Source organism: Zonotrichia albicollis, chromosome 15 (genome assembly GCF_047830755.1).
Source record: "Zonotrichia albicollis isolate bZonAlb1 chromosome 15, bZonAlb1.hap1, whole genome shotgun sequence".
Lineage (NCBI taxonomy): Eukaryota > Metazoa > Chordata > Aves > Passeriformes > Passerellidae > Zonotrichia > Zonotrichia albicollis.
In genome coordinates this window covers 10703710-10730698 of record NC_133833.1, presented here as the reverse complement: position 1 = coordinate 10730698, position 26989 = coordinate 10703710, and the positions used below count along the sequence as shown (strand labels likewise).

The following is a 26989-nucleotide window of genomic DNA, read 5'->3' as shown; positions in this document are numbered from 1 at the left end:
ACGGCTCTGCGGCGGCCGTGCTACGCACGGCAGCTCCGGCACACACGGCGGCCCCGCACCCTGCCCGCTGGTCCCGGCCTCGGCTCTGGGCCTGGGGCGGCTTTCAGCTCCCGCCCGGCCCAGGGCTGCGGGACAGGTCCCCTGCCCTTCGTGACTTGTGATCAGAAACGGCCATTAGTACAGGCGTCGGATCTGGCATTTACTGCCTAAAGAATTCAAAAAACAGGGTGGAGATGAATTCTAGTCAATGAGGTGGGAAAGGATCCCACAGATCGTCGCGTCCAAAACTCTGACCAAACAGCCACGTCCCATGTTCCCTTAAACACCTCCAGGGACCCGCACTCAGCACCCCCGGGCCGCCCGTTCCCACCCAAGGGTGACCGGGCTGCTGCAGCCCCCAAGGCACACTGTGAACCTGCCTGGGGCTCTGCCAAAAAACCTCGTTGGGGTCAGTGCCATGTATGAGCCAGGAGCCTTCGTGGAGTGTTCTGCTCACCAAAGCAGGGCAGGTGCTGCAAGTTCAGGAGTTAAAGGGTTCCTTGGGTCACTCTGTAGCACCTTCCCACAGCTGCGGTTGTCCCTTCAGCAGGCTCAGCTAAAGCTGTAAGAAAGCTTTCCCGACCCTGACGCTATTTTCTCAGGCAGTAAATTTAATAAATAATAAATAATATTCTAATCCTAGGCCCAAAATCCTAGCTCAGTATCTAGTGGTACTGGCAGGAACTTCACAGACTCTCATAGATATACAATTCAGCTTTTGAACTGATCACTGCACAAATTTGGTCCTGCTCTTTATAAGGCTAATTCACATTTTCAAGTGGCTTTTTATGGCTGATATTTTTCTCCACCTCTAACTGATTTTAAAAAATAGCGTACCTCCATTTTTTGAACACTTGTATTTACAATGATCTTTTATCCCAGGCTGGAATCACACAGCTGTGAAAAATCTCAAAGGTAGAAAATGAATCACATAATAGGAGTTGAATAATGAAATCATCCTTGAGCCTGGCCAGGGTCAGCTTCCAGGGATTTGCACCTGAAAGGCAGTAAAACTGTACAACATCATCATAAGTATTCTGTGTGGAAGAACTTAATCGGTGAAAGAGCTTATTTCAGGATTTTTTTCCACGCCTGATCCACACTAACTACATTTTATTATTTATTTATTTAGAATTCTCGGCAATACATTTTATTATTTATTTATTTAAAATAAAGTTCAGAGACTTGCTCGTCAAATAGAATCCACACAGGAAGCAGGTTGAAACAATGTCAGTGCACATTTTTATTGCAATGAAGACAGAGGGCAATGACTGACAATTACTACAGCTTTTTATAATTATTAGCAGATCCAGCAAGTCAGCTGAGGATCCAAGGTTGCACAGAGAGACCCCAGTGAAGGTGACAGAGGTTACAGATGAGGCACAGGGTGATGATCCCTGTGGCAGTGAGAACAATCCAGCTGGGATTCCCTCATTTCCACTGTGCTCAGACTCCATAAGGCCTTATAACCACATCACATAATTTTAAGAAGGACATTCCACTCCCCCGAAAGTTTATTAAATCTGCTGCAAAAAATACTTAAGTGTGATGCTAGCTCAAAATCAATGGTTTAAGTAAGAAAAATGAGACTGGTTAAAACATGGTATTTTAAAAAACACTGCACTTTTTCTTATTTAAAAAAGGAAAAACAGGTTTTAAGGTACTAAAAGGTTCAAGAGTACAAAAATATTTACCTTTTAGAAATACCCAAACCTATAATCACATAAAATAAGTCTCAAAATAAAACAATCTTCATAAAAATATGACCACCTATATTTAACTCAAGTCCTCAAACCTGTCCTATGCTGATAAAAATACTTTCTTGAGAAATTCAGTTACATCTAAACAGTACATCTTTAGATTAACTCTGTAAAAGTAAAAGCAAGATTAAATACTGCTGTTATTATAGAGAAATTGATTGAGAAGGGATGAGAAGATCAGGAGTCACAGATTCTCTTATGCCATGTTACATTTATGGCAAAAGCATAACTGCAGGAAATTAAAAATAGTATTTTAACTCCCAAAAGCAGCTTGAGTTAATTGCACAAGTTCCTTGCACTTGTTATAAAGCTTAAAATTTGTGCTTGAACTTCAGGGAGAGCCTCATTCTTGTGCCAACAGCCACCACAAGACAACATACCCTGAACTCATGCATTAGAGATGAGACACTGTGCTTTTGTTAGCCCTTACAGAAGGTGAATCAGGGCTAATTGTTATTTATAGAGAATAAAAATCAGTCTACCAGGTCTGACAGACTTTAAGTGACCAAGAAGTGCACATACAGCCAATAAATACAAAAATAAGAGGCATTACACTCTTCAAACAATGTAGTGTTCATAAAACAGTAGAAGCACAACTCTGAACTTGACATTTATCTTCATCCAGTCTAGTTTTGCCAAACTTAAAAAAAAAAAACCAAAACAAAACAAAAAAACCCCAAACATATATAATCTGTAGGATTTGAAAACCAAATACTGGTTTTGTTGATGTTTGGGTTTTTTGTTTGTTTGTTTTTTTATAATAAAAAACCCTGTGGTCCCAAATTAGTCCTTTTGAATTTTTAATAGCTGCAGGTGAACATATCCAGTACAGAAAATGAGATTTTTGTGAGCATCAAATTGCCTTTAAGTTTGTAAATTCTACAAAGGTTTTGCAGTGCAGAACAAAGTGGTATATATTCAAAGAAGAAATTAAATACTTCTGGAAAAAGAAAAAACAACACCCCAAGAGAGCTAAAAAACTGCTTATGCCCACATACCACGAAAAACCTGAAAGCTATAATGCATGGCACGTTGGGACAGGATCATGGATTTGCTACAGCTCACTTTTCTGTTGAAAGTGGGTGTGACCCACCAGAAAGTCAGCAAATTACAGTCCTTTCTCAGTGCTCAAGATTTTCCCCCTTCCCCAAAGACACTGAAGATTCACAAAGCTGAGGGTTTTGGGTGGGCTCAGGCTTTATGAAAGAGCAGCAGCTTCTACAGGAACAGGGGGATCCCCGGTCCTGGGAAAAGCAGTGACACCTAAAGCCACTCTGATGGCATGTTTAAAACCCATGTCCTTACAGGGAAGTCTGTGTCTGCTCTGCTACAAATTAATTTTGATTCCACTTAGTCTATGGGCTTTGGTCACAGATTTCAAAGGAGGCCAGGATGTTTCTTTCAGGTTTTGAAAGGCAGACACCCAGCTCCCCTTCCTCCAGTTAACACACAAAGTGAGAAGAAACAGCAGCATTAGGTTTGCTAATTTTTTTCCCCTTTCAGCAGCTTTTATCGAGTACCTGACTGCCTGGAGTCACTGCTGTGTTATTTCTAAGGCTCACTTCCAGCTTACTCCTTGACTTGTGTCCAGCACAGACAGGCCCCCATTTCTCAATGGGGACTGTGTCTGCTGACAAACAGCAGGGCACAGGACACTGAATGACAGAGTAATGGTCCTGCAGGAGCAGACAGCATCTGGTCAGTATACCATGTAATCTGGGGACAGCAGCACAGGGGATAACAACTATGGTGCAGTTGGGTTCTGTTCATTTTCCTCTTGCAGCAAATGCATTTTGAGACAATTTTGTTCTTCTTTCAGCCCCTCTGAGGGGTGTGTCTTTCTTCACAAAGGTGTTATCAGACTTTTAGGACTCTCCTTGGAACTCCTTATGCCAGTGGTCTGTTGCTCATTTCTGAAACTGAAAGCAAGAAAAAGACTGAGCACATTCTCCAGGGTATCATCAGACACTTCCCTCTCCTACAAGCACCACTACAATAACCATGTTACACTGCTAGTATAAACACCAGATGAAATATAATGTTCTGTGCAGTGTTCCTTGCTGGATGGCAGCAGCAGTGCAGCAAACAACGCTTGGAACTTCAACATCATTCAGCAACTATAACTCAGTTACTTCAGGCTGTTCATCCAAGGAACCTTCAAGGGGCATCTGGTTTGACTCTAGGATTTCTAGCTACAGTTTGTCAACTGCAAAGCTGAAAAGCCACATGTGAGACATCTAAGAAGTAATTGTGATAAAGAGCAATATGTCCTTTCTCAAGGAAAGGCCCAGCAATTTTTCCTTTTCTGAAAGCATAATGACAGCTCCTCATGCTGACCAGGAATTAGATAGCTTTTTCAAGCTATTATTGCTTACAGGGCAGATTCTGTTCCAATACCAATTTTCACTGAGCTGAATGGTGGCTATGCAGCTGCTCTTTAGTTAATTCAGTTTCCCTCTGCTGCTCTAAGAATTTTTCTTACACTGTGGTGGATGTGCACAGATTTGAGTGTTAATATTTGCTTGGGGTACCCTAAATAACAATGTTGGTGGGACAAGAGAACTGTCATTGCTTACAGCTAAATCATATAAACCAGAGGAAAAGCTGTTCTGGCCTGTCTCTGGCTGCCCAGGAAGAGACTAGAATGCTGAAATCCTGCATTTAATTCAGAATAGTACCCAAAGAACTTACACTGGAAGAATGTAGGGTGTCATAATGCATATAATCCTACTAAATAAACAGTTCAAGGAATAGTTTAAATAAAGAGTTTAGGAGAGTAAATAGGGTGGAAAATGTCTGGACATCTGAAGCAGCAGCCTCAAGGTGCTGTGAAGGTCAGCCTTGCTTTGCCAGCACACATCAGCTCTCAGGTTTAGACATTCTGGAGAAATTGTATGATGTCATTGTCTGTCAAATTAACAACCCCAAAGAAAACAATCTGAAGGGCACTTTGAGAGCTTTGAAGTTTTGTAGTGGACCTGAAAAAACATGTTCTCTGATTTTGAAAAGGGACTTTATTCTAAACTCCTGTGAAGTGTGGGCTGAATGAAAGCTGCCTTACCATTTCACCTTCAGCATCTGCTCAAAGCTCTCAGGCAGTGGATTGCCAAAGCTCTCTGGGAGAAACAGGGTCAGGATCCCAATCAGCACAGTCAGGCTCCCCATCAGGATGTAGGGTAGGAATCTGTCATAGGCACCTGGCAGAACACACAACATTCCAACAGTACTCAATGCCCACAACTGACAAACCACATGTAAAGTTTATATTCCAGACATTGCTGTAATGCAGAATTAATTGGAATAATTAGCTGAAAGATTCATCAATATCAAAGGTGACTCCAAAGCTGAATTACATCTATTATCTGCCAGCAAAGGGACTCTTCAGTTTTAAAGCTTTAGAATGTGCTCTTGGATGGCCACAGCTACCATTATTTTATGCCAACCCCCACACTTGTGAAGCAGCCAAAAGTTTAGGTAATTTTTTTTGTTTGGTTGGTTTTTTATATTTTTGTTTTTTCAACTGTTTTTTAAAAATATATTTTCAACTGGAATAATCAACGTCTTTGCAAGGCAATAGCTCTGCTGGAGCCTTCAGTACCACACTGTCATCAAGAACCAAATCCTCTGTTAAATAATACAATATGAGGGAATAAAATTGCTTGTAAGCAGTGAACACTAATCACTGCCTGAGATCATACACCCTGCTGGGCTGATGCAAAAGAAGGGAAGGGACCAAGTCAGCTAACAGGTCAGTTCCAGACTAACAGCTCATTACTGGGGAACTGCTTTAAAGCCTTCCTTGCTGCAAAGGGAGGGAACATCAGGCTTTCCAAGACACACATGAGGCTCTGACCTTAGTCTACTCAGAAAATTATTTTGGACATGAATGCAGCAGCCTCTGCCAGCAGCCTCAAGCTGGCACACAACTGTTTAGGCAGGATGCAAGATCCTCAAGTCACAACAGCACAGCAATGAAAAGGGATTAGCTAGGAGTTAAAGTATTGAAGATAGAGGAAGTACCAAACTGGACATGACACTTTTATTTTATAGCTGGGATAGAGCAATGTGCTTTATAATGTATGGAATAAACTCAGATTAAAGAGAGGACCTCTGGGTATGTCTCACAGAGCTGAAGTTTGTGATCTGATCTCCTCTTGTTTTTGAGCTGGATGAATGGCAAGGTCCTAATTTAGCTGTAGCAAATAGCAGCAGCTGACAAGTTTCTCCTCAAACCTCTTAAAGTTTAAGAAACTATTTTGATGTCTGGAAAAAGATTTTTTAAAGACTGAGCCCATGGATACCTGGGAGAAAAAGATCCACAAATCCACAAAAAAAAACAAAAACAAAAACAAAAAACAAAAAACAAAAACCAACCAAAACAGTAAAAATGATGTTATGATGTTTTGTCTACATTTCTCTCTTTGTGCTGCAATGGAGACTGAAGACCTTAAGAAGAATCACAGTCGGGCTGACCCTTTCACTTCACATTTGCACTGTACAATCATGAAACTAAGACAAGGTATTTTCATCATTTTTGGTACAGTGTGTTCCAGTTACACTGGAATGCAGAGGTGAGTCAACACTGATTAGTTACAGATAGTAATCTCCTCTCCACTTTCCTGCCATAGAGAATCAGCAGGAACCCCTCAGCAGTACACCAGCAATGTTGTGTCAAAGCCAGAAAAGTCAAGCTCATGTTCTATCAAAGATCTCAGCAGGAAGCAACACTCGTTAGGGGCAGAGAGAGCTTGACATGGGTCCAGTAATGGCAGAAGGAAATAAATCATGTGTGAATGAAAGAAAGAGGAGATTGAGCACCCCAGACTGAACTGAAGGTATTCACTTTCACCCTTAGTCCCCTAACCTCTATCACTCTTTCTTTCATGTCTGCAACATGAGTAACATGTATTTTATGTATTAAACAAAAAACCAACCCAAACAAAAAAATATTTGTCAGTTAATATATGAGCAGCACTCAGAATGTGATGGCATTGAGTGTAAAAAAAAGCCTATGAGGAAATTAATAATTCTGCTGACAGAAATATTGAGCAATAAGAAAAAGCAAAATGAATGAATGCTGAGATGACTGGCTTAGAAACTAAAAAAAAAATTATAAAAAACCCACTCCAAGTAAACACACTTTCATGCCACTTAACCTGTATTTTTATCATGTATTACTTTAGAGAGCACAAATTCTGGGAATGTTTGGATTCCCACCTGCCAACATACCCACCTCAGGATGCACAGGGACAGTGCCATGCAATGAATTTCCTACTGCAACATTTCCTTACTTGCAAGACCATTTCTTGTCACACTCTCCTGGGAAACTAACTGGCACCCTGAGATGTCATTATCACTTCAGCCACTCTGCTTGCACAGTTTATAAACTTCATCATTGCATTGGAGCTTCAGGGATACACGAATGATCCCTAAAGGAATGAACTGCCTGATCCTTCTGTGAGGCCCAGGGACCTCTGCTTAATTTCTACCATGTGTGAACTCACACCCAAGCTGAGAGAAAGAACTGGAAAGCCAACAAGTGAAGGCACTTCAAGCTGAGCCTGCACTGCAGAAGCCCAGACAAATTCTCTGTTGTGGCAGTTGTGTGGTGCAAGGCAGGAAGAAGGAGATCTCACCCAGGTAAACGAAGTAAGGAGCGATGATGCTGCCCAGCCTGGAGGCTGTGGAGGTGGCTCCCACTGCCATGTTCCGCACCAGCGTGGGGTACAGCTCCACATTGTAGACATAAAGCATTGAAAATGCAGCTGTGATGCCAAACTTCCCAAGCATCACCAGTCCAACAGACAGGACATTAAGTTCTGGAGGAGAAAAAATAAAATCAAGGTGAATAAACAACATCCTGTGCTTATTACCTCTATTACTTCTATATCCAAAAGATTGTATCACGGTGTTTTTCCAAAAGGTCACAAATTGGGCGCTTTAGGTTATTTTAATTATACAAAGTATTAATCCCATTCCTAGATGACTCCAAACTCCCCACTAAGCATAAAGTAGATGCTCAGGTTATTTTGTATTATTCAGAGTTTGGTTGTCTTCAAGTAAAACAGCATTCTTGAAATGGAACAAAACTCTGGATTACACAGCAATAAACTACAAGCTTGAACCCACTCCTTTTTCACAAAATTGTGTGGAGATTTACACACAGGGAAATCCGGATGCAGATTTTTGTAGCCTGGAAGCACAACCAGATAAATCACAGTACATGTTCAGCTTTCATTTTAGAACTTGGTTCCCCCTGAACTATATAAAGCTCAGTAATTTGACACAATAAATGAGGGTTGAGTGTGACTCAGCATATACAAATGCAAAATAAACAACCTAAGGCTGCAAGGGATCAGCATAAACTTGACCTCGAATTCTAAATTTGATCCTGGTTTCCAGTAATTTTGCAGTACTATTACACAGTACCGTAACATATTTTGAATGTTTCATATACTTAAGTCACATGTTTAATTTTGTACCTGCAGGAACCAGTTGAATGAAGAGGACAACACTTCCCCCTAAAAACAAGGTGCCAGATAAGGAGTAGCGCCGTGGGAGGGAGCGGAGGAGAAGCCAGGCGATCACATACGCTGGAACTTCAATAACAGCTGAGAGGAAACAGTTGACATAGGCATTCCCATGCCAGTCTGGAGTGCTGAGGGACAGGCCAAAGTAACCAATTGATGTGAAAAACCTGAGAAAAGCAATAAAAACAAATTATTCCAGAAACAGCAGTCTCTGAATGCCTCCAGTGTTGCCTCAGATGTCGTTACAAAAATAGGATACCGCAAAGCACCGCCACAGGCACTGTGGCTTAAAAGAGTCTCAGTGGCAACCCTCTCTTTCTAACTCTGTCATCCCATTCAGTGATCATATCCACAGCAGCTTGAAGACACCTCAGATTTCTCTGTCCTTCCTGCATACACTACATCAAGTAAAAAGCTTTGTGGAAGGTGTTCACAGAGGCTTTTCACTGCAACGGACTCAACAACGCAATGACACTCTTGCAAGCTTCCCAAGCCAACTACATTCCTACTTGAAGCTAGTGTCAGGATCTCCCACCCTCAGCAGTTCTGTTATATCTTATTTAATCTTCACGGAGAGCTGGATGTTCATATTTCAGATCTCAGGAGTGCCTTACCAAATGTGCTAGCCAGTTCCTTTCTGCTGGAGTGAATATGGACAGAAAGAGTTCTGGTTTGTCTATACAGCATTATTAGGTCCTCATTTCTCATGGCTGCCCAGGCAGGGACCAGGATCTCACTGAGATGGGCACAGTACAGAACAGAACAAAAATGCTGGTCATGGGTCTGGCTCTTGTTATGTTACTGAGTTGCTGCCTTTGTTTCAAGAAAAATATTTATCTTCAAATAGAGATTACAGAGATCGGGAGCATTTAAAAAAAAACAAAACAAACCATGTACATAAAAATACAGAAGTTGTTACATATAGTTTTCTAACTATTTTACATCTGAGTCAAGCTACTGTCTCCATATTCTTGTGTGTTAATGCAGTGTGGTTGTGAGGACACTGAGGGCCATGTACCAGCCAAGGAGCACTGGAGCTCGACTCCGAGGCTCAGACTTATTATCTAAACCCGTGGCATGTGCCCTCAAATCAGGAACTGTTCTACTGCCTGAGTACTTTAGGAATACACATTTCCTTACCACAAAAGTAATGACATAATAGTAATAGTTGCAATGTTTCGGGTTCGAAATAGGTCCAGAAGGATAGCCTTCTGCTGCTGCTGGGGCTTCGAATCCTGCATCTGAAGGAAAAAGGAAAACAAAACCAAAAAAATTCCCACACACCTAAGAGCATAACAACCTCTGCTACCCACAGTCCAGGCAGTTACGGAGTTATGGCTATCAGGGGACAAGTGGTCAGCCCAAGGGCCACTTCTGCACCAGGGAGCACAGTCCTTAGTGGAGCTTGTCCTTGCACCCAGCTGTACTCATGGGAGTTTCCACTGCACCACGAAGATTAATTAGAAAGGAGAATCAGCTGAGCAGGCAGATGAGTTAACGTTTCCTTAAGGATCTCACACAGTAGTTCCAGAAGTAACCTCAGTACCAGAGGCATTGTTCTGTCCATTCTCTGCCCTGTCCATTCAACTCTCTCAAACCTTCATAAGTGATGGGAAATGAATGTAGGAACAGATGAGAAAAGTTGGTGAGGTGGCCAGGGCACATCACAGGAGAATCCACCACCTCAGACTGGAGATGGAGGGTCTAGTTTGAGGCCTGAAGCAGGAATCTTCTGGATGGCATTAGGGTGCCATTCTGCCTGCACACTTTGCCCTTGCTAGGGTGAGGCCAGAACCTGTGGCCAGGCTTCCCCCAGGCCCAAAGAACAAACCGCCCTGCTTCTCCCTACAGGACTATCCAGGAGATACCCTTTCCTAGGAATAGATGATGGTTTCCCAGGAGTGTCTTTCTATTAATGTTTGAAAAATACTTCCAACATGAGACTTAGCATGCAGACATCTTCCTCAGGCTTTTTTTGACAGACACTTTGGCACACAAAATTTCCATTAAGCAGATGAGCGTCTCCTTGGTTTATGAAAGCATGCAGGAATGATAAAATGCTTCAATCCAAAAAAGTCATCCCCAGTCTGAAAGACATCTGAGGCCTGGCTGTGAAGTAAGAGAAGCGCTTTTCCATGGCTGGTGTAAAATGAGCTTCACATAATGGGAACACACGCTTCAATTTACACAAAAACTTCCACTTGGGAAAGAAATCTTCAGCCAAAATATAAGTGTGACAGTCAAGTGATGGATCCTGCCCAGGGGAGGGTAACCCGCAGCATCTTTGTCCTGCAGCCACTGCAGAGGAGCACAGGGTGCTTTGCTTTCTGCTCACTCTGCCACAAAAGGAAGGTGGCAGTATAAGGCAGCAGAGGAAGATCCGACCTACAGACGCAGGGTCATTGCTGACTCAGGGCTGGAGGAGTCTTTGCACAAGAAAAACCTCTGTGAGGAGCTCCAGTGAGGGCAGAGCCAGCAGAGGGAGAGATGAGCACAAGAACCAACCATCCCACTGTGGCTGTGCTGCTCCCTGCTGCTGGGCTGCCAGGTTTCACCAGACTTTCTTCTTTTAACCAATAGATATGAAATACAGTAAAAACACAGTTTTGAAGAAAAGCTTGATGTTCTTCCCTGTCTTCACTCCCATCATGGTTTTCAAGTCCCCTGTAGCACTCAGGTGCTTTGGCTGGTTTGGGCAACCTGCGGAGCCCCTCAGGCTCCACACAGACCCAGCTGGTGTGGGTGCTGGTTCAGGGTCCTGCACACAGACCCCTGCAAAGGGCTCTTGCTAAACTGCAAACTGCTAAAAAAGCACCAAACTGAAACGGGCACAACACATTCTCCTTGGGTTTTTGCAGTGCCCAAAGGACGAAGCAATCTGGGTCACCCTTGCTTTGAAAGCCACAATAAACAACTGCTGAGGAAGAGAGTTTTACTGTGAAAAGCAAACAAATAAAACCTCCCTCTGGGTTCTCACTTTGATCTCTTTGATCACTCTGCTAACCCAGCACTTACCACAGGCCAGCAGCCACTGCCAGCCCAAGAGCTCTGCTGGCATTTCCCAACAAGTCAACCAGCCAGACAGGGAAGTGCCAGCGAGGTAAAGCACCAGGATGTGTGGAACATACCTCTGCAGTGTCAAAAAGCACAGCTGGGGCTGGAATGCCATTCATTTTTGCAGCCTTTTGGATAATAGCTTCTGCCTCTTTATATCTTCCCTGGGAGATCAGCCACCGAGGAGACTCAGGAATGATCCTGTAATAAGTTTCAGAAGAAATGATTCAATGTTTCCCCACAAGTAACAAGTTATAAATAACATATTTATAGGAGTTAGATCTCACAGATTGCTTGCAGCAGGAGACAGCCAGCACAGAAGCACGTGGGCAGTGTAATTCAAATACATGGGACCTATGGTCATGCTATAGTAGATGCTTTGTCCTCAGTGGCTTTTTTTAAGGAATAATTGATGTCCACCAGGTGTCACCAGATAGACAAAAAGGATGGGAGCAGCTTAGCCAGTGTGAATCAAATATATTCTTAGGAAACTGCACATGATGTGGAAATGCTTTAAATATGCACAGAGTGTATTTGAAGGTTCTGTGTCATAAGAATCTTATACACAAACCTCACCATGTTGCCACAGCTCTGAGGCAGATTTTCCCAGGCACAGGGCAGGGGCAGTGTGCCCTTTTAGAGTTGATGACATTCTCTAATCAATTACAGGCATATGTTGAATGAATTAACACCAAGCACGGGACACAAAACTTTGACTTTCCTTAACTAAGTCCCTTAGTATTAACAGATGCTATCTTGCTCTCTTTAGCCAGCAGCACTTTTTCCTCTCCTTGGAAAAAAGCAGGTCAGGCACTCCTTTTCTGATGAGCCCCAAAGACTGACTCAAAGCCAGGTCAATAATTAAAAACATCAGATGATTTATATCTGATCAATAATCATTAATGGGACTTTCTGTAAGATGAGCTGCTCCACTGCTCTTCTTCCTGGGAAAGCTGAGGATCTTGAGACTGCAGAGATAATGCAGGAAACCTTGTGGAGAATTTGGAAGGGAAATGAGTGAAGGAGCAAGAACTATACAGAGCAGAGGAATTTGTAAATCACATAGCCTGTGGAAGCAGTGGGTCTGCATGCCAAAACACCAGCTAACACCAACCTGCCTTGGCAGAGCTTTGCCAGGGCACCTTGATCCCCATGTACCCCCACACAGGCCCCAAAGTATCATCAGAGGAAGTTTTTGGCACTTTTAAGTGTAAGCTCTTAAAAGGCCTGGGAATTCCCAGCCCATAGATTTCAAAGCAGGACTCTGAAGCTGTGCCTTGGGGACAATTTTCCTGTGCCTCACAGTGCCTGTTTTACAGCAGACATCTGAGAGGCTCCCACCCAGAACCAGCCTCCCCAGAGAACAGCTGCTTGGTGCACAGGGAAATGCTGCTGTGAGGAAGGAATTTGAAACACTTCAAGTGAAATAAGCAAACTGACCCTTAAACAGAATCAGACTGTCTTTAAAATCCTATGACTGCAGAGGTGGAGCTGAAAACCATTTTAAAGGCTTGGTTTGAAGACTGAGGTTAAAAACCCCCAACTAACCAACAAACCATCAGCAGATACTTCTAACAAGACTGGGACATGCAGGAGGTGTTTTAGCCTATAGAAGAGTGTGTCTAAATCACACAATTGTTATAAAGGTCCTAATTGCTCACTTACAGATATAACTTTTTCAAGATAGCAAAAAGAAAGGAGTTCCCTGAATAATATGAAAGGACTCTTTCTGTTGTTAATTATTCTTAACTTAGGAGTGTGAGTGATGAGTTGCTTTTCCTTTCCTATTTTCAAACACCTGACCCTTTAGAAAGGCAGCAACCAACCAGGGCTATCTTCCCTTCTTCCGTGCTTGTCCAGCCCAAAAGAGCAAGGCTTCAACTACACAGCACCAACGGGGTTCTCTAGGTAGTTACTCGACTTAAAATTGGCAAGAAACCTCAAACAAAAAATATCCCCTCACGGCAGAACCTTGTGACTCGGTGAATAGAAGAACGCCCTCCTCCCTGAGCCAGCACAGCGAGCCCCGGGCGGGAGGGGAGCGGGAGCGTGGCCCCGGCATGGACTCACCACCAGAGCGGGACGCAGAACAGCCCCGGGACAGTGAGCGCCAGCAGCAGCATCCGCCAGTCTCTGATGAAGTAAGCAAACAGTGGCAGCAACATGTAGCCAATTGCAAAAAATATGCAAACTCCTAATGTAGAGAATAGAATACGAACTGATTTGCCAAGAATTTCTGTGCCTGTTTAAAACAAGGGAGGTTGGATTAGCATTTTAACTCTTTGTTTTCAAGCATGACTAAATACTTTATTGCATTTACAAACAACAACAAAAAAATAAGCTAAACAATCTTAGAAAAGAGCAGCACAGCACAGACATGCCTGTACAGAAATGCTGCTGGGAGTATTGGGAACCTTCAGATAAGGAAGCTACTTCTGTTTGCTTTGATTAATGCATTGGCAGACACAGATAAGGACAGGCATGGGGGATGGCTGCCAGACTTCCAGGAGCCTTCCCCACACACTCATCCTGCTCCCCCACTTAACCCATCTGGATTTAGGATTAATTCACTGCTGGGCACTTCTGAAAGAGCAAAGGTCTGAGCACAGCAGACTGGCATGGGATGGAAGCATGTGAATTTACAGTCAGGTGAGGTGGAAACAAATTTCCCACTTATTTTTGGGAACAGAAGGAAGGTTGGAATGTTGGATGGGCACATCAGGGGCTAAAGGACAGAACCAGGGAAGATGCCATCCTCTAGTAATGTTACTGTTCCAGTAGCCAGGCAGCAGTCAGGGAAAGCATCCTACAGCCATTGCACCATGCAGCAACCTAATATTGAGTCATGATAACTCAGACAGTTCTAAGCCTTCCACAGCACCTCAATTCTTTTATAATAAAACACCCAGCCACTCCTTAGCAGAATCAGCTGAAGCCATCAAGTCCATCTCACTTCTCCTTGAGCTCTCAGGCCCTGGTCTGCAGAGCTCTCCTTCACATCAGGAGCACTGCAAGGGCCATGACTGCCACAGTTTGATCTGGACTTAATTAAAACACAAATGACACTGAGCATACTGAGGGTCACAAAGTGTGGAGAGTGTACTTGGGCTGTGTATCATGGCAAGAACTCCAACATTTATTATTGCAGAGAAAATGGGAAAAATACCCAAGATTGGAAAACCCTCCTATTTGATAGCTAAATGAATTCTCATTTCAGAAACCAGGAGTAACTGAATAAAGTCACAGTAAAAAACCATGAAAATAAGAATTTGCTGGGCTAAAATGAATGTGTGGGAATAAATTATACCATCTTCCTCTTGACTTGCTATTGTTTAGAGAGGCTTTCTTGGGAGAGGTCTGATACTTGAAACACTGTTTTAAGCCTGTTAAATGTTACATTATAATTTGTGTCAATTCAAAGACAGTATGAGATTATGTCTCTCCTGCCTTTCCTCTTCTCTCATTCTCCTAGCCATGGAGTAACAGCTCTTGGACAATACCAATGCCTTGCTCAATGCCTTCACAAACCTCTGCAGTGTTTTGCAGCCCCAGAACCTGAACACAACAGTTTTGAGCACAGAGAACAACTGAGACTAAAGCTATGAGAGAAATTGCACAGCATGGTTGAAAAAACCCTAACATTGACTACAGAAGTTCACCAACAGCTCAGGGGGAGCTATTTCCACGAAGGTGGGCAACAGTGCAAAGGGCTGCATGAGCCTGGGTGGCTAAGGATGCTGAAACAGGGTCTGAGCTGCACATGGGGAGGCAACAGAGGTTTGGATGCTGAGAGTTTGAGTGACAAGAGAAACTGTGCTGAACTTGGGAAAAGACCCACTGCACTCAGGGATGGAGGGTGCCAGGGCTGCAGCACAGCCAGGGTCAATGGGGCCTTTAAAGGTGCTGGTGTCACTGCTGCCCTGCCAGGCACAGCTCAGCCCTGCCTGAAACAAGGGGAGCATCTCCAGCACATCCTGTAATCAGGATGGGCTTTCTAAAGGAGGCACTTTTTTTTTATGGGTATATTATCCTATTCAGTGCCTCTATCATGTGCAGCTTCCTGGAAGCTCCTGGGTTTGCCTTGCCACAGGCAGAAGTCACAGCGCTTATGGGGACACCTGGCTGTGGAGTGTAGGGTGGGAAGGGCCACCCTCTGTAAGTACCTCCCTCCTTACCCACGACAGGCAGCTGATGGCTCACTTAAACGAGGAAGCGAAGGTCTAAGTTAGTTTAGATTAACCCTGCCCTTAGAACCAGCCTCAAGGTTGCTGGGGAGTGCCAGCACTGCTGCCAAGTGCCCCAGGAATCTGCCCCTGCTCCCTGGGAGCCACAGCTGAATGTGCCCCTCTGCTCCCTGGGAGCCACAGCTGAATGTGCCCCTCTGCCCCCTGGCAGCCACAGCTGCTGTGGCAACTCTACAGAGGAGGGATGGCAGAAGAGACAGCCCAATGGGGCAAGAGCCAGCAAATGACAGCTAACCCATTAAACAAGCCTAATGGCACCAGGGGAAACCCAGTCCCCTCTCTCAACAGAAGGAACACTTGCCCACTGGGGTGTTCGTGGCCCTTCCTCCCAGCTTTGCTTCTGCTGAGCACTGAGACAGCATCCCAATCCACATCCAGCTGTGCCTCCCATTCCCAGGGGAGCTCCCAATCCACATTCAGCTGTGCCCCCCATTCCCAGGGGAGCTGGCAGCTAAATTCCTGCCTGATCAGAACCTGCACCTCTGTGCTACACAACACTCATGCGTTTCCACAAGGATTTTCAGCTTTGCCCAGTGCTGTACCTCCCAGCCTTCCCATGGCAGGCATTTGCTCCTGCTCCATCAGCTCCACACAAGGATTAAACTACCAGGACAGTGGGAGCAGTGGCAATTGTGACAGCAGTGGCAGGAACAGTTACACTGGTGATGGTAACAAGGGATCTCCCTGCCGACAGCCTGACCTTAATCCTCCTCCCTGTGCCACAGGCAGCAGTGACTCCTGGCTGCTTGGGGACAGTGTAGTATCCTGTTCATAGCACTGACTTCACTTTATGCTCTTCTCAATTGTTTTTTTCCCCATTAAACCTCATGGGGTAGGAAAGACCAGCATTAACTAGTAATGTACAATTTTAATCTAGCTCACATTACGATCTACAAATTGTAATGTTGATACCAGGGGTTTAAAATCAGCCATAAATATATATTTATACAGACTTTAGAGACAGCAAATCTCAGTTTCCACCCTGAGACGTGCATCACTCATCCCCATAACTTGCCCATGCTGTTGCCTTTCCTGAAACCCCCGTGTCCAGTGGGAGCCTCTGTGGGGTCCCCTTCCCATGGGGTCCCTTGTTCCCTGCAGGGTCTTCAGGCCATGCAGCTGCTGGGTCTTTATTCCTACACTCTCCATAGTAAAGAAAGCAAAAAAATCTTCCAACACTTAGGTCTTTATCACTGATCTCAACATTGAGAACAAGGACTTTATGGCTAATGGGGCTTTGGCACCAGCCAGCTCCTCTGCTCTGGTCCCCCTGACACTCATGGCTGGTTTGCTCCAAGGCTCTGCACTCAGGTATGCACTGGCCTCTCTGCAAAGGGTGGAGAGGGAGGCAGGGATGAACCCAAATGCCTTCTGTATCTCAGACCTGCTGCTGCTGCTAAACCCTGGACACTGCCTTGAATGTCTTCTCCAAAGAGGAATGAAATGGATGTTTATTTAGACTCTTCCTGCTCTCTTCTTTTTCGCTAAACCTACAGAAAATATAGGCTTGAAGAATCACAGAGCAAAAAACCAATCATTCTGGCCTAAAGTAGGAATTTTACCAGTGCAGATTTACCACTGGCTTATTAAATAATCCAGGGTCAGAGGGGAAAAAAGTAACAGTACATTAAGCAAACATTGAATCTAATGCAAATATATTCATACCCAAAATGAAGGCGACCACGTAGTTAGAGATCTGTCCCATCCCCACAATGAGAAAGAGCACTGTGAACATCTCCCAGCTGGTGGAAAAGATCTGCAGGAAGCTGAAGCCAGTCTGCACACCCATTGTCAAAAAAAGGATATTCTTCCTTCCAAACCTTTGGTAAAGAAAAAGATTATTAGTGAAACAGCATGGATTTATGGTGGGGGCTATGCAAGAGGGCACATGGGAGAGCAAACATCCAATCTCAAGTTAGGCATCAGCACAACCTGAAGTTCTGTTCATCTTAAAGAATTTTACTATTTTCATATGCACTAAAAAATATTAAAATTTCCAAGACCCAGAAGACAAACAGAGCTATGAGCAGAAACTTCAGAAAGCCACTAGACAGAGATTAAGGGGACCAGGCAACAGTACAATAGGGAGACCCATGCAAACTGCAAGCCACACACCTGAAAGTGAGGAAATTATGGATTTTAGGCTACTGGCACCTATACTTTGCAACACCATTATGCTTTGAGTGTGCTAAATAGCTTTGTCAGCTGGTTCTGGTCTGAGTTGCCAGACACACTGCCCCCTTTGTCTCACCTGTTTCTCTGCATTAGGATTAGGTGGCTTGTGGTCCTGGAGAGGCAGGACAAGCTCAGGTTTTCATACCTGTGGGCACAGATGCTGCACAGGCTGCATCACCTGCTGCCTGCAGCAACCCCTCACTTGGAAAGGGTGGCAGGCATGGGGAAATTGCTTAGGGACAGGCTCAGATCACAACCCTTTACTGACAAAAGTCCCAAATAATCCAAGGAAGCTCATGTGGGCAGGCATGAGCCAGGCTCTCAGTGGCTGTGCTGCCAACAGGGCACACACACTTCCTCAAATGCTCCCACTGGGAAATGGCACCACTGGGATTTAGTGATTATCTCATCTCCCTTTCAAACAGTAACACCAACTGACTTCTGCACTGGGGCAGGAGTCAGGAGATTAAATTCAGATCACATGGAATTTAATGCTGGAGGCTTTAGGATTAAGACTCTCAGTGAGTTTTGAAACCCCTCCACTAAGCACCCAGAGGAACACTGCTACCTTATGACATCCTCATTTCCTGAGAGCAGTCAGAGCAGGACCAGGGATCTCACCATATGGCTATGGACACAGGGCTGAATGGAGCAGAGATTTGCACAGGAAATGTATATTCTGCATTCAACACTTGCAAGGCCAAAACCTCCACACTGCTGAGACAATTATCAAATGCCTGTAATGACTTTTTACATTTATCTCTAGTGAGATGCTATGACAACTGCTATCACTTTCAGGTTAACTTTTTTCCTTCCTCTCACATGTCCTTACTCTGTTTCCACCAAACCATCTCTCCTATGCAGAGATTCCATTCAAAGGGTAAATTCCTGTCTTGCAGCTCTAGCAAGGGATTATCAGTTAATGTGCAACAAAACCAGCATCTCTTAAACTACTAAAAAGGCTGGATAAAGAAACAAATGGGAAGTGGGTTGTGAAGGGAAACCCACTGCATCAATCTGCAAAGCAGCCACATGGGCTCCTTGTGGAGATCAGTCCCTGGGCTCTGAAGTGCCTGAAAGAGAGAAATCCTTCACCTGGGAGAGACCAGGATGGGATTTTTGAAGAAGCCAGACCAGTTACCTAATTCAGATCAGAACTCAGAGCACTGGACATTTCACTCCCTTTGTCTCTCAAAACAAATGCCCCAGATGTGCCCTGCCCATGGCATTACCTGTCTGAGAGCTGCCCCGAGATGAAGGAGCCGATGAGGACCCCCACAAAGAAGAGGGAGGTGGTCAGTGGGGCTTTCCAGTCGTCCTCACACACCAGGTTCCACTGCAAGAGAAAGTTCTGTGCTCAGACCCTGCCCCAGTGCAGTGCTGAGCCTCGTCCAGCACAGGGGCTGCTGGCTGGAGACACACACATCTCCATGCAATGGAATTCTGTTTCCCACACTTCCACCCATCACCAGCACTGTTTTCTTGGCCAAGGTCATTATTGGAACACCCCGCTTAAAGCACAGGAAAAAGAAGGGGAAGTGATTTTCTCCCCAGGCAACTCCATGAGAGCACCAGCAGCTGTCTGACACAGCCCCACTGCCTCTGGCCAGCAATGCCAGACCTGATGGGAGCCCATGTGTGCAGCTCAGGGGCTGTCCTGGACCTGATTGCAGTACAATCCTCCCATCATGTACCACCAGACCCCTGGAGCTGCCTCCCCATGGTCCAAGATGCTTCCCCCAGTGAAACAGAGCAATGGATCAGGGTAAAGAACCACCCCAGTTAAGGACAGCTCCCAGTTTATCTCTGCCAGGACAAAAACAGCTGCATCTTTATAACTTCTGGGGCTGACAAAGCATGTGTAAGAAGACACACAGAATGAAATCTCTTTTCTTGCACTGATGTGTTACCAAATGCTGTTCCACCCCACCAGCTGCACCACTGACTTGCCACCCATCACTCACAGCCTCATGACTGCAGCTGGCTGTGGCTGCAGACTTAGGACAGGAGCCAGTGTGGAAACTTCCACCTAAAACTACTCATAACCTCAGACAAGGTTTCAAAAAAATAAAAATGGCATCATGTGTCTCTGTCCACTGAAGTTAGAGCTGAGCATGTCTCTGCCAAGGCTTGCTCCCTTGCTGGTGACTAATCTCCTGGCTAAGGCATGTCTGCCAGGAGCACTTCGGGAGAGGCTTCAAACATGTCACTCTCAGATCAGATAATTCTACCACAATGGTAAGCTAGTTAGATCACAGATTAAAGCATGGCATCATTTTAATAATTAGCCATGCTATCAGAGAGCAGGGGCATTGCCTGCACCAGCAGGCACCCTTTGCTCAGAGAATGGATGGGCCAAGCAGAGGCAAAGGCTTGGGGATGGAGCAGAAACCTGCCATCAGAGCTGCTCAGCCTCCTCACTCAACAACAAGGAGCAGCCCTTGTGTTAGAGAGACACCCAGGTGCTGTCTGATGGCACCACAGCCCTGCCAAAAACAAACCACCAGGGGATTGGTGGGTGAGCTTCACAGCTGCTGCAGAACAGGCAGGCAAACCCCAGCACAAGGGGGAAGGTGGTGTGCTTTGATGCAGTTGGCTTTGGACTATAATTTAGGCAAGAGATGCAATTAATACCTATTTTCAGCCAGAAAGAAGTACACTGCCAGCAGAGGGGAGTCAAGTTCCTCTGCCCTTTGCCCAGCCTGCAAAGTAACACCAGCTACACAACAAAAAAAGAAGTTGAGGTTAAATACACAGCCCATGCCTCTTCCTGAGAAACACACATGTCTTCAATGCAGGAACAAGGAGACCTGTGGACTAAAATGTACCTCCAAGACCTTGATCTTATTAAGAACAAAAAGAACCCTGTGGCAGAATTTTCTGTAAGGTATTTTCTTGTCCCTGCTGGGAAGGGAGAAGTGGTGATGTGTGGGCCTGTCTGGGCACACACCTGCACTTATCTGCACTGTGTTTTGAGAAAGTGGAGGTTAGCATGTGGGTCAGGGGCTCTGGTACATTCAAGGATGCTACCCGTGAAAAAGAGATGCAGGGATCTGCTTCACCTGTGCAAGAAAACAAATTTCTGTAAAGAAAGTCAGTAGAAATCAAGTCCAGTATTTAAAACAAAGCAAAATTCAGCAACAAAAACCATGGCTTTCAAAGTGCCCTGCAGAAGTCTTTCACCTCATCCTGCTGCACCTTCTTTGCCCCTCTCAGGGAAAGCTGTTAAGTGACAGCATGGCAGAACCTGCAGCTCATACAAACTACTGTCAATTATCTGTACTGAGCACCTTGCTCTGGGCCACCAGCACAGCACCTGCTCCTGGACCTTCAGACTTGAGTTGCTCGAGGTTAAGGATTAATGTTTTCAAAATGTCTCCATGGTGCCAAAGGCACTTGGGCTGTAAAATAAACCCAGCTAAATAATAACTTGCCCATGAAGCTGCATTACCTCCTTGGTGCCAAATGCCTCCTACCCAGGTGTTTGCTCCACTTTTTCCCATGATATACTGCATACCCAGCAAAAATTCACTGTACAGGGTCAAGTCTTCCAGACTTGGGGGGATGTATAAAAAGCACACAGCAACTGGCTGTCCAAAGAGGGGTTACTGTTTACAGGAACTCACTGCATTTGACCAGAAAACACACAAACACATCAAATCCATCTGACTTTAAGTATACTTGAAGCTGCTGAGTGAACAATCCACCTGTTTTAGCTCCAATATCACATGGCACCTGAGCAATACAGCCCTACCCTACAGCTACACCTCATCTCCCAAATTCCAGCTTCCCATCCCCACAGGCACTCACTCTGACTGAGGCTCATGCACAGTGATCAACCACATATAAACATGGTAAAGTCTCAGTTGTGCTTCAGTGTATAGGGAAAGGTGAAATGTAGCTTGTTTGACCCCTTCCTCAGAGCTGCATCCCTCCCAGACAGCACCAAGCACTCCATAGCTACAGGAGCTCCAGCCCAGCCACAGCAAAACTGCCTACAGCTAGAACTTCCAAAATATCTCTACTGGGCTAATTATACATTAACCAGAAAATAAGTAATTCTGTAATGTCCCTAGCAAAGCAAACGGGGGAGCAAAGTTCATGTAAGATTCCAGGCAAGGCCTCTGAATGCTAGGAATAGGAGCTGTTCAAGAACACTGTTATTAAATCATTTTATTCCCATCAAATCCCTACAGCCCTCTCTGACAAGCTCCCAGCTACTGCAAGAGCCAATTCTGTTAAGTGCTGCTGCCAGGAACACTGTAGATGGAGGAGCTTTCTGAAAAACTGAAATTGCTGGAGAAGGTGCCCTGACTGCCTCAAGTGCCCCCCTGCCAATCAGAAATCACTAATTAACCCCCTGAGTACAGCCCATTCACATCAGAGGAGAAAACACTAGTGGAGCCTTGTGTAAATGGGTGGGGCTGCAAAGCAGGGAAAATCTGAACTTGTTTCCAAGAGTAAAGCTGACCATGAATAACTCGAGAAGTGTTAATTATTCACAGATGGCCCCATCCTGCTCCCTGGGTACCAGGTCCAGCAATGACACCAGCTCTGCTCAGTGCACAAGTGACAAGCACCAGCACCTCCATACCTGAGCTCAGGGTGGGCTTCCAGGGTGGGCAGGGCTGCTCTCCACTGATGGAAAAAACCAGAACAGAAAAGACCTTCAGATGCCTTCAAACCACAGCAATTTCTACCCAGTCTCTTGCCTCTGCCAGTCCCAAAAGCTTCTGCTTTCTGCCTTCACTAACATCAGGGCCAGGGCTGGGACAGGGACTGAGCAGGATGACACAGGTGACAGAGCAGTAGCCCCAGCAGAGATTCTGGCACGCCCCCCTGCCCCTTGCAGGGGCTCCAAAGTGGTGTCTGGGGTACATGCCATGCCCCAGTGCTGGAGGCAGCTCAGGGGGTCCCCAGGGAGCAGTGCTGGTGACAGCCTGGCTCAAGGGAACTGACTGGATCCTAATGCCTACTCTGAAGGGCAGAATCAGTGCTTCTCCTTGAGCCTCTAATTCATATTTGATCTGAACATCATTATCTGGAAGTAAAAGACAAGCAGATTAGTTCCAGAAAAGAATACCAATGTTACAGACCCCAGGAGCCTGCAATAGGAAAAGGAAGCCCTGCAGCCCCTTCAGCTCAGCCAAGGGATCACTCTGGACCCCACAATGACTCACCTTTCCACTTGTTCACCATTACTCTCACAGCCCCTTTCCTACATCAGTCTGGCCCAAAGATCACCTGTGCACATGTTCACTTTTCCCCATCATCTCCATTTAAACACCACCAAAATGTCTCAGTCTGGGATTCTCTGGTCCCAGGGTTTAGCATGTCCTCACAGACCAAGTAACACAGTTGCTGAGCTGGCATCTCCCACTTGCCTTCAAGCAGCATTTAATAACAGGATTAAATGCAACTGAATGAATCAAATGAAGTCTCCAGCACTTAATCCTGTACCATCAAGTTCTGTTCTTTAATTGAGTTCTGAAGCTATTTCTTCACTAAGCTCTTCTGGTGGCCTGTCCTGGCTTGTCTTTCCTAATACAGAGAAAAATGTTGGGTACAAAAATAAGCATCTCAAATTTGTCTAAACTGCCTCTTTCCAGCATTTAATCAGTGCCTGTTTTCCTTGTTTTGAAACCAAATTCTGCATTTTTTTCCAAATGTCCATGACAATTTTGAAACAAAACAAGTATCCTTTTCCATCTGGCTTACAGATGGGAACCTGGCACTTGGTTTCCATCTCTGAATGTGCTATTGCCTCTCTGGCACACCCCAGGCCCCCAGGCAAACCCCACAGCTATGTCCCATCCAAATACTGCACAGAATGCTCTTGTCTGGCATCTTCCAACATAAATGATTTACTGTTCATTAAGAAGAATCACATTTCTCCTTCTTTTGCTTCATTTACTGCCTCTCCCAGAGCACGCACTGACTCTAAAACAGAGATAACAAGTTCATAGAAACACCAGGATAAACTGGCCTCCCTCTGGCAGTGAGAGTGGCATTGTCTCTGCCAGTGGTGGGCACCAGGCACCTGCCTGGCAGCCGTGCCAGCCTGTGGGTTCTGTGGGCAGCAACTGTGCCAGCTGGGCATGTGGGCAGCAGCCAGGTTTGCCCATGGCCAGGAGTAGGGCAAGCCTCCCACAAACCCAGGCCTTGATCTGATATTGTGAGGGATCTCCAGCGACTGAGTACCAGTGCCAGCACAATGGCAAGTGTCACATGTGCCAGTGGCGTCCCTTTGAGCAGGTGACAGGAGGCTGACACCTCCTGCCCACATGCCAGGCACGTGACTGAGCCTACCCACCCCTGGCACAGACCCTCCTCCTGTGTCCTCAGGGCACAGACTCCTCGCCTCAGCATCAGAACCTATCCTGGCTGTGCCATCCTCCGATGCGTTTTTGGTGGCAGATGTTGCTGCTGAGTCAGAGGGACTCGTGAGGAGGGATCCCCACCCTTTCCCTGTCAGGCTCCCGAGGGTGAGGAGGGTGGCCCTGGGCTGAAGGACCGCGGATGCCGCCTGCTGCCACCGCCTGCCACGAGGGCGAGCCTGTCCTTCCCTGAAACCCCTTACACAACGGGAAGAGCAACAGCGCTCCTGCAGCTTCAGAGGAATCATTTCCCTTCCTAACGGAGCTCCCCGCTCCGTGCCAGCGTTACGGAACAGCGCGGCTCTGCCTCCACACCCTGGCACGGCCGGAGGACACAAACAAGTGCTCACATTGCCCGGCACCGCTGATGTTCCCACGTGCCGCTCTGCACAGATGATGCCACTGCAGACAGAGCCTACAAACCCCGGGGACAGCCAGGCCAGGCTCCCGCGGGAGTGACCGCGGCACCTGCCGCCCGCCGGTCCCAGAGCTGACCGCCACGGAACACCGGCACCCCAGGGAGCGGGGCAGCGAGAGTCCGCTCTGCTCCAGCCCCGGACAGCTGGGGTGTGTTTATCTGAACCTATCCATGTCCCCATTGAACGCTGCGCTGAGGACATGGGGCAATTCCATCACATAGAAAATTACCGGGATGATCAGCGTGCGGCAGGAGGAAACTACCGGGCTTCAATTTTCAGCCTCTGCCTCCCCCTCCACACAAACCTGTCCCAGAGTAAAACCAGCTGGCAAACACAGCTGGAACGGCGAGAGTGTGCAGCTCCTTCGTCAACCTTTACCTCCCTCCCGCTCCTCGCAGCATCGTGCCCACCCGGACCCCTTCCCACAGGCACTTCACCCGATGGCTCCTGCTCCCTGTTCGCCCTCCCCCAGACAGAATGACAGGCCACAGCCTCAGCATGACCCGGGGTAGGGGTGTCACCGCACCTCGGTGATGATGGTGGAGCGATAGACATCGCGGCTGTACTCCCAGCCGTCCAGGCACGGCTCCTGCTCCAGCGCCTCCAGCTCCACGTCGGAGCCGGGTCGCAGCCCCAGCGCCGAGAAGTTGGCGAGCGCGGCCAGGCGGTAGCGGCGGCAGCGGCTCGGCACCTCCTGCCCGTCCCGCAGCTCCAGCGGGATGCTGGCGTTGCGCCACTCGGCGCTCAGGTTGGCCCCGCGGGGCACGACGCACCGGTGCTCGGGCGTGCCGGCCAGGAACACGACCGACATCCCGTTGAAGCCATTGGGAATGATGCTGGCGCTGAGCAAAAAGAAGACGAGGCGCTGGAAGCGGCCCCATTCGCCCAGGAAGGCGGTGGCCGCGTCGTAGTCGCGCATGACGAGCGCGGAGCTCCGCGGGTCTCCCCCGGAGCCGCGCTCCGCGGAGGCGGCGCGGGCAGCCCCGCCCAGCCCGGCCCGGCCCGGCCCCCGCGGGGCGGTGCGGTGCGTCCCAGCCCGGCCGGAGGGCACCGGGGGAGCTCGGCCGGGCCCGGGCTCTGCCGACCCCGCCTCCCCGCGGCGGCACCCCCGGAGCCTTCCCCGGGCACCGCTTCTGCTCCGCCGCCGGCTCTGGAGCTTTCCGTAGGAGGCGTGTCCGGGTTTTTTCCATTTATTTGCCTGGGCAGCCGCAGCCGGAGCGGAGCGGGTGGTGCCGGTAACGGCACGGCGGGACCGGGCTGCTTTCTTGGCAGCTGCTGCCGGTGCGAGATCAGCGCCTGGTGGGAGCGCGGCGATGATTCCGCCGCCCCCAGCGTTCCCCGAGCCCCGAATCCCTCCATTTGGGGAGCCAAAACAGGCTATCCCCTGTATTGGTGCTGCAAGATGGAGGCACAGCATCGTACCACCCCCGCGGGAGCGGAGCACAGCCGGGCATCACGGGCACCGTTAATGGACCAGCAGCTGGAACAGGAGCCATCAGCGGGAGCTGCCGTGCCGGCGGGGTCTCTCTGCCCGGCTCATCCCACTAGGTAGCGACGTCAATAATGGGAGCCCTCCTCCACACTGGCACAGAGGAAAAACAAGGACCAGACAGTGCTTTAGGAATCGAACGTTCTCACAGCCCCTGAAATCCCGTCTTTAATGCATCCCAGTGCTTTTTCCCAGCAGTGTTTACTCTCGGTAACAGATAAGGTCAGCAGTGTCTGCTCAAGGAGCCTGCAGCAGCTCTGGCCCCGAGAGAAGAGCTTTTTATATTCCCATCTCCTATCCATTTACTATTCCTGCTCCACACGTGACTCTGGCTTTGCCCACAGTCCCATACGTGGATAGTTGTCAGAGCCATTTCAGAAATCCGAACAACGCTGTCATCTCCTGAAATGACTCAGGGAGCCCTGAGAAACGCGGTGGTTTCTGAAACGAGCACAGTGCTTGCCCTGCTCGGACCATGCAGCTCCCTGGAGCTGTGAGCAGGGTGCCCGGGTCGGGCTGTGCCCGGACGAGGATGCCAATGCGCGATGTGCGAGGGCAGGCTGGCAAGCATCGCTCCAGCAGAGATCACAGAGGGCGAGGGGGAGTGTGGGAAGGAAGCACGGAGTGGAAGCGGCGGTGCTTGGGGAGGAGAAGCTTGTGGCAACATTTATCTGCCAGGGAGCGATCTGCTGCTGCTGCTTTGGATGTGGGCGAAGAACTCATGTCATGGGAAGCTCCAGATATCTCCTGTTTGGAGAGGACATCCTCGTGCCAGGCCTCGGCTACTGAGCAGTCTAAGGTGTCCCCAGTGATAAGAGCAGGGTGGGGGCCAGCTGGGACGGATCAGGGGTTCCCAGGCAGCAGCAGGCAGCAGCCCTCCACCTGCCCTGCCCTGAGGCTGT

General features: G+C 47.3%; 1 protein-coding gene across 1 annotated transcript; it reads right to left on the bottom strand.

The window, feature by feature from the left end:
- Positions 1-1258: 1258 nt before the first annotated feature.
- Positions 1259-26130, bottom strand: LOC102060612 (solute carrier family 22 member 4). Its single transcript, XM_074552451.1, has 10 exons — positions 25125-26130; positions 19035-19138; positions 17293-17447; positions 13454-13625; positions 11458-11584; positions 9470-9570; positions 8282-8496; positions 7436-7618; positions 4861-4996; positions 1259-3718 (listed from the first exon to the last, which is right to left on the bottom strand). The coding sequence occupies exons 1-10, from the start codon at positions 26013-26015 to the stop codon at positions 3643-3645; spliced, it is 2160 nt and encodes a 719-aa protein (XP_074408552.1). The 5' UTR covers positions 26016-26130; the 3' UTR covers positions 1259-3642.
- Between the last annotated feature and the right edge of the window lie 859 nt (positions 26131-26989).

Bases quoted from the DNA above. Each gene is read 5' to 3' on its own strand.
- LOC102060612 (XM_074552451.1), bottom strand. From the start codon at position 26,015: ATGCTGTGCCTCCATCTTGCAGCACCAATACAGGGGATAGCCTGTTTT. The intron at 11,585-13,453 runs GTGAGTCCATGC...AACTTATTACAG, and splicing joins TTCTGCGTCCCGCTCTGGTG to GATCATTCCTGAGTCTCCTC. The intron at 3,719-4,860 runs GTAAGGCAGCTT...TCTTGCTTTCAG, and splicing joins CAGATGCTGAAGGTGAAATG to TTTCAGAAATGAGCAACAGA.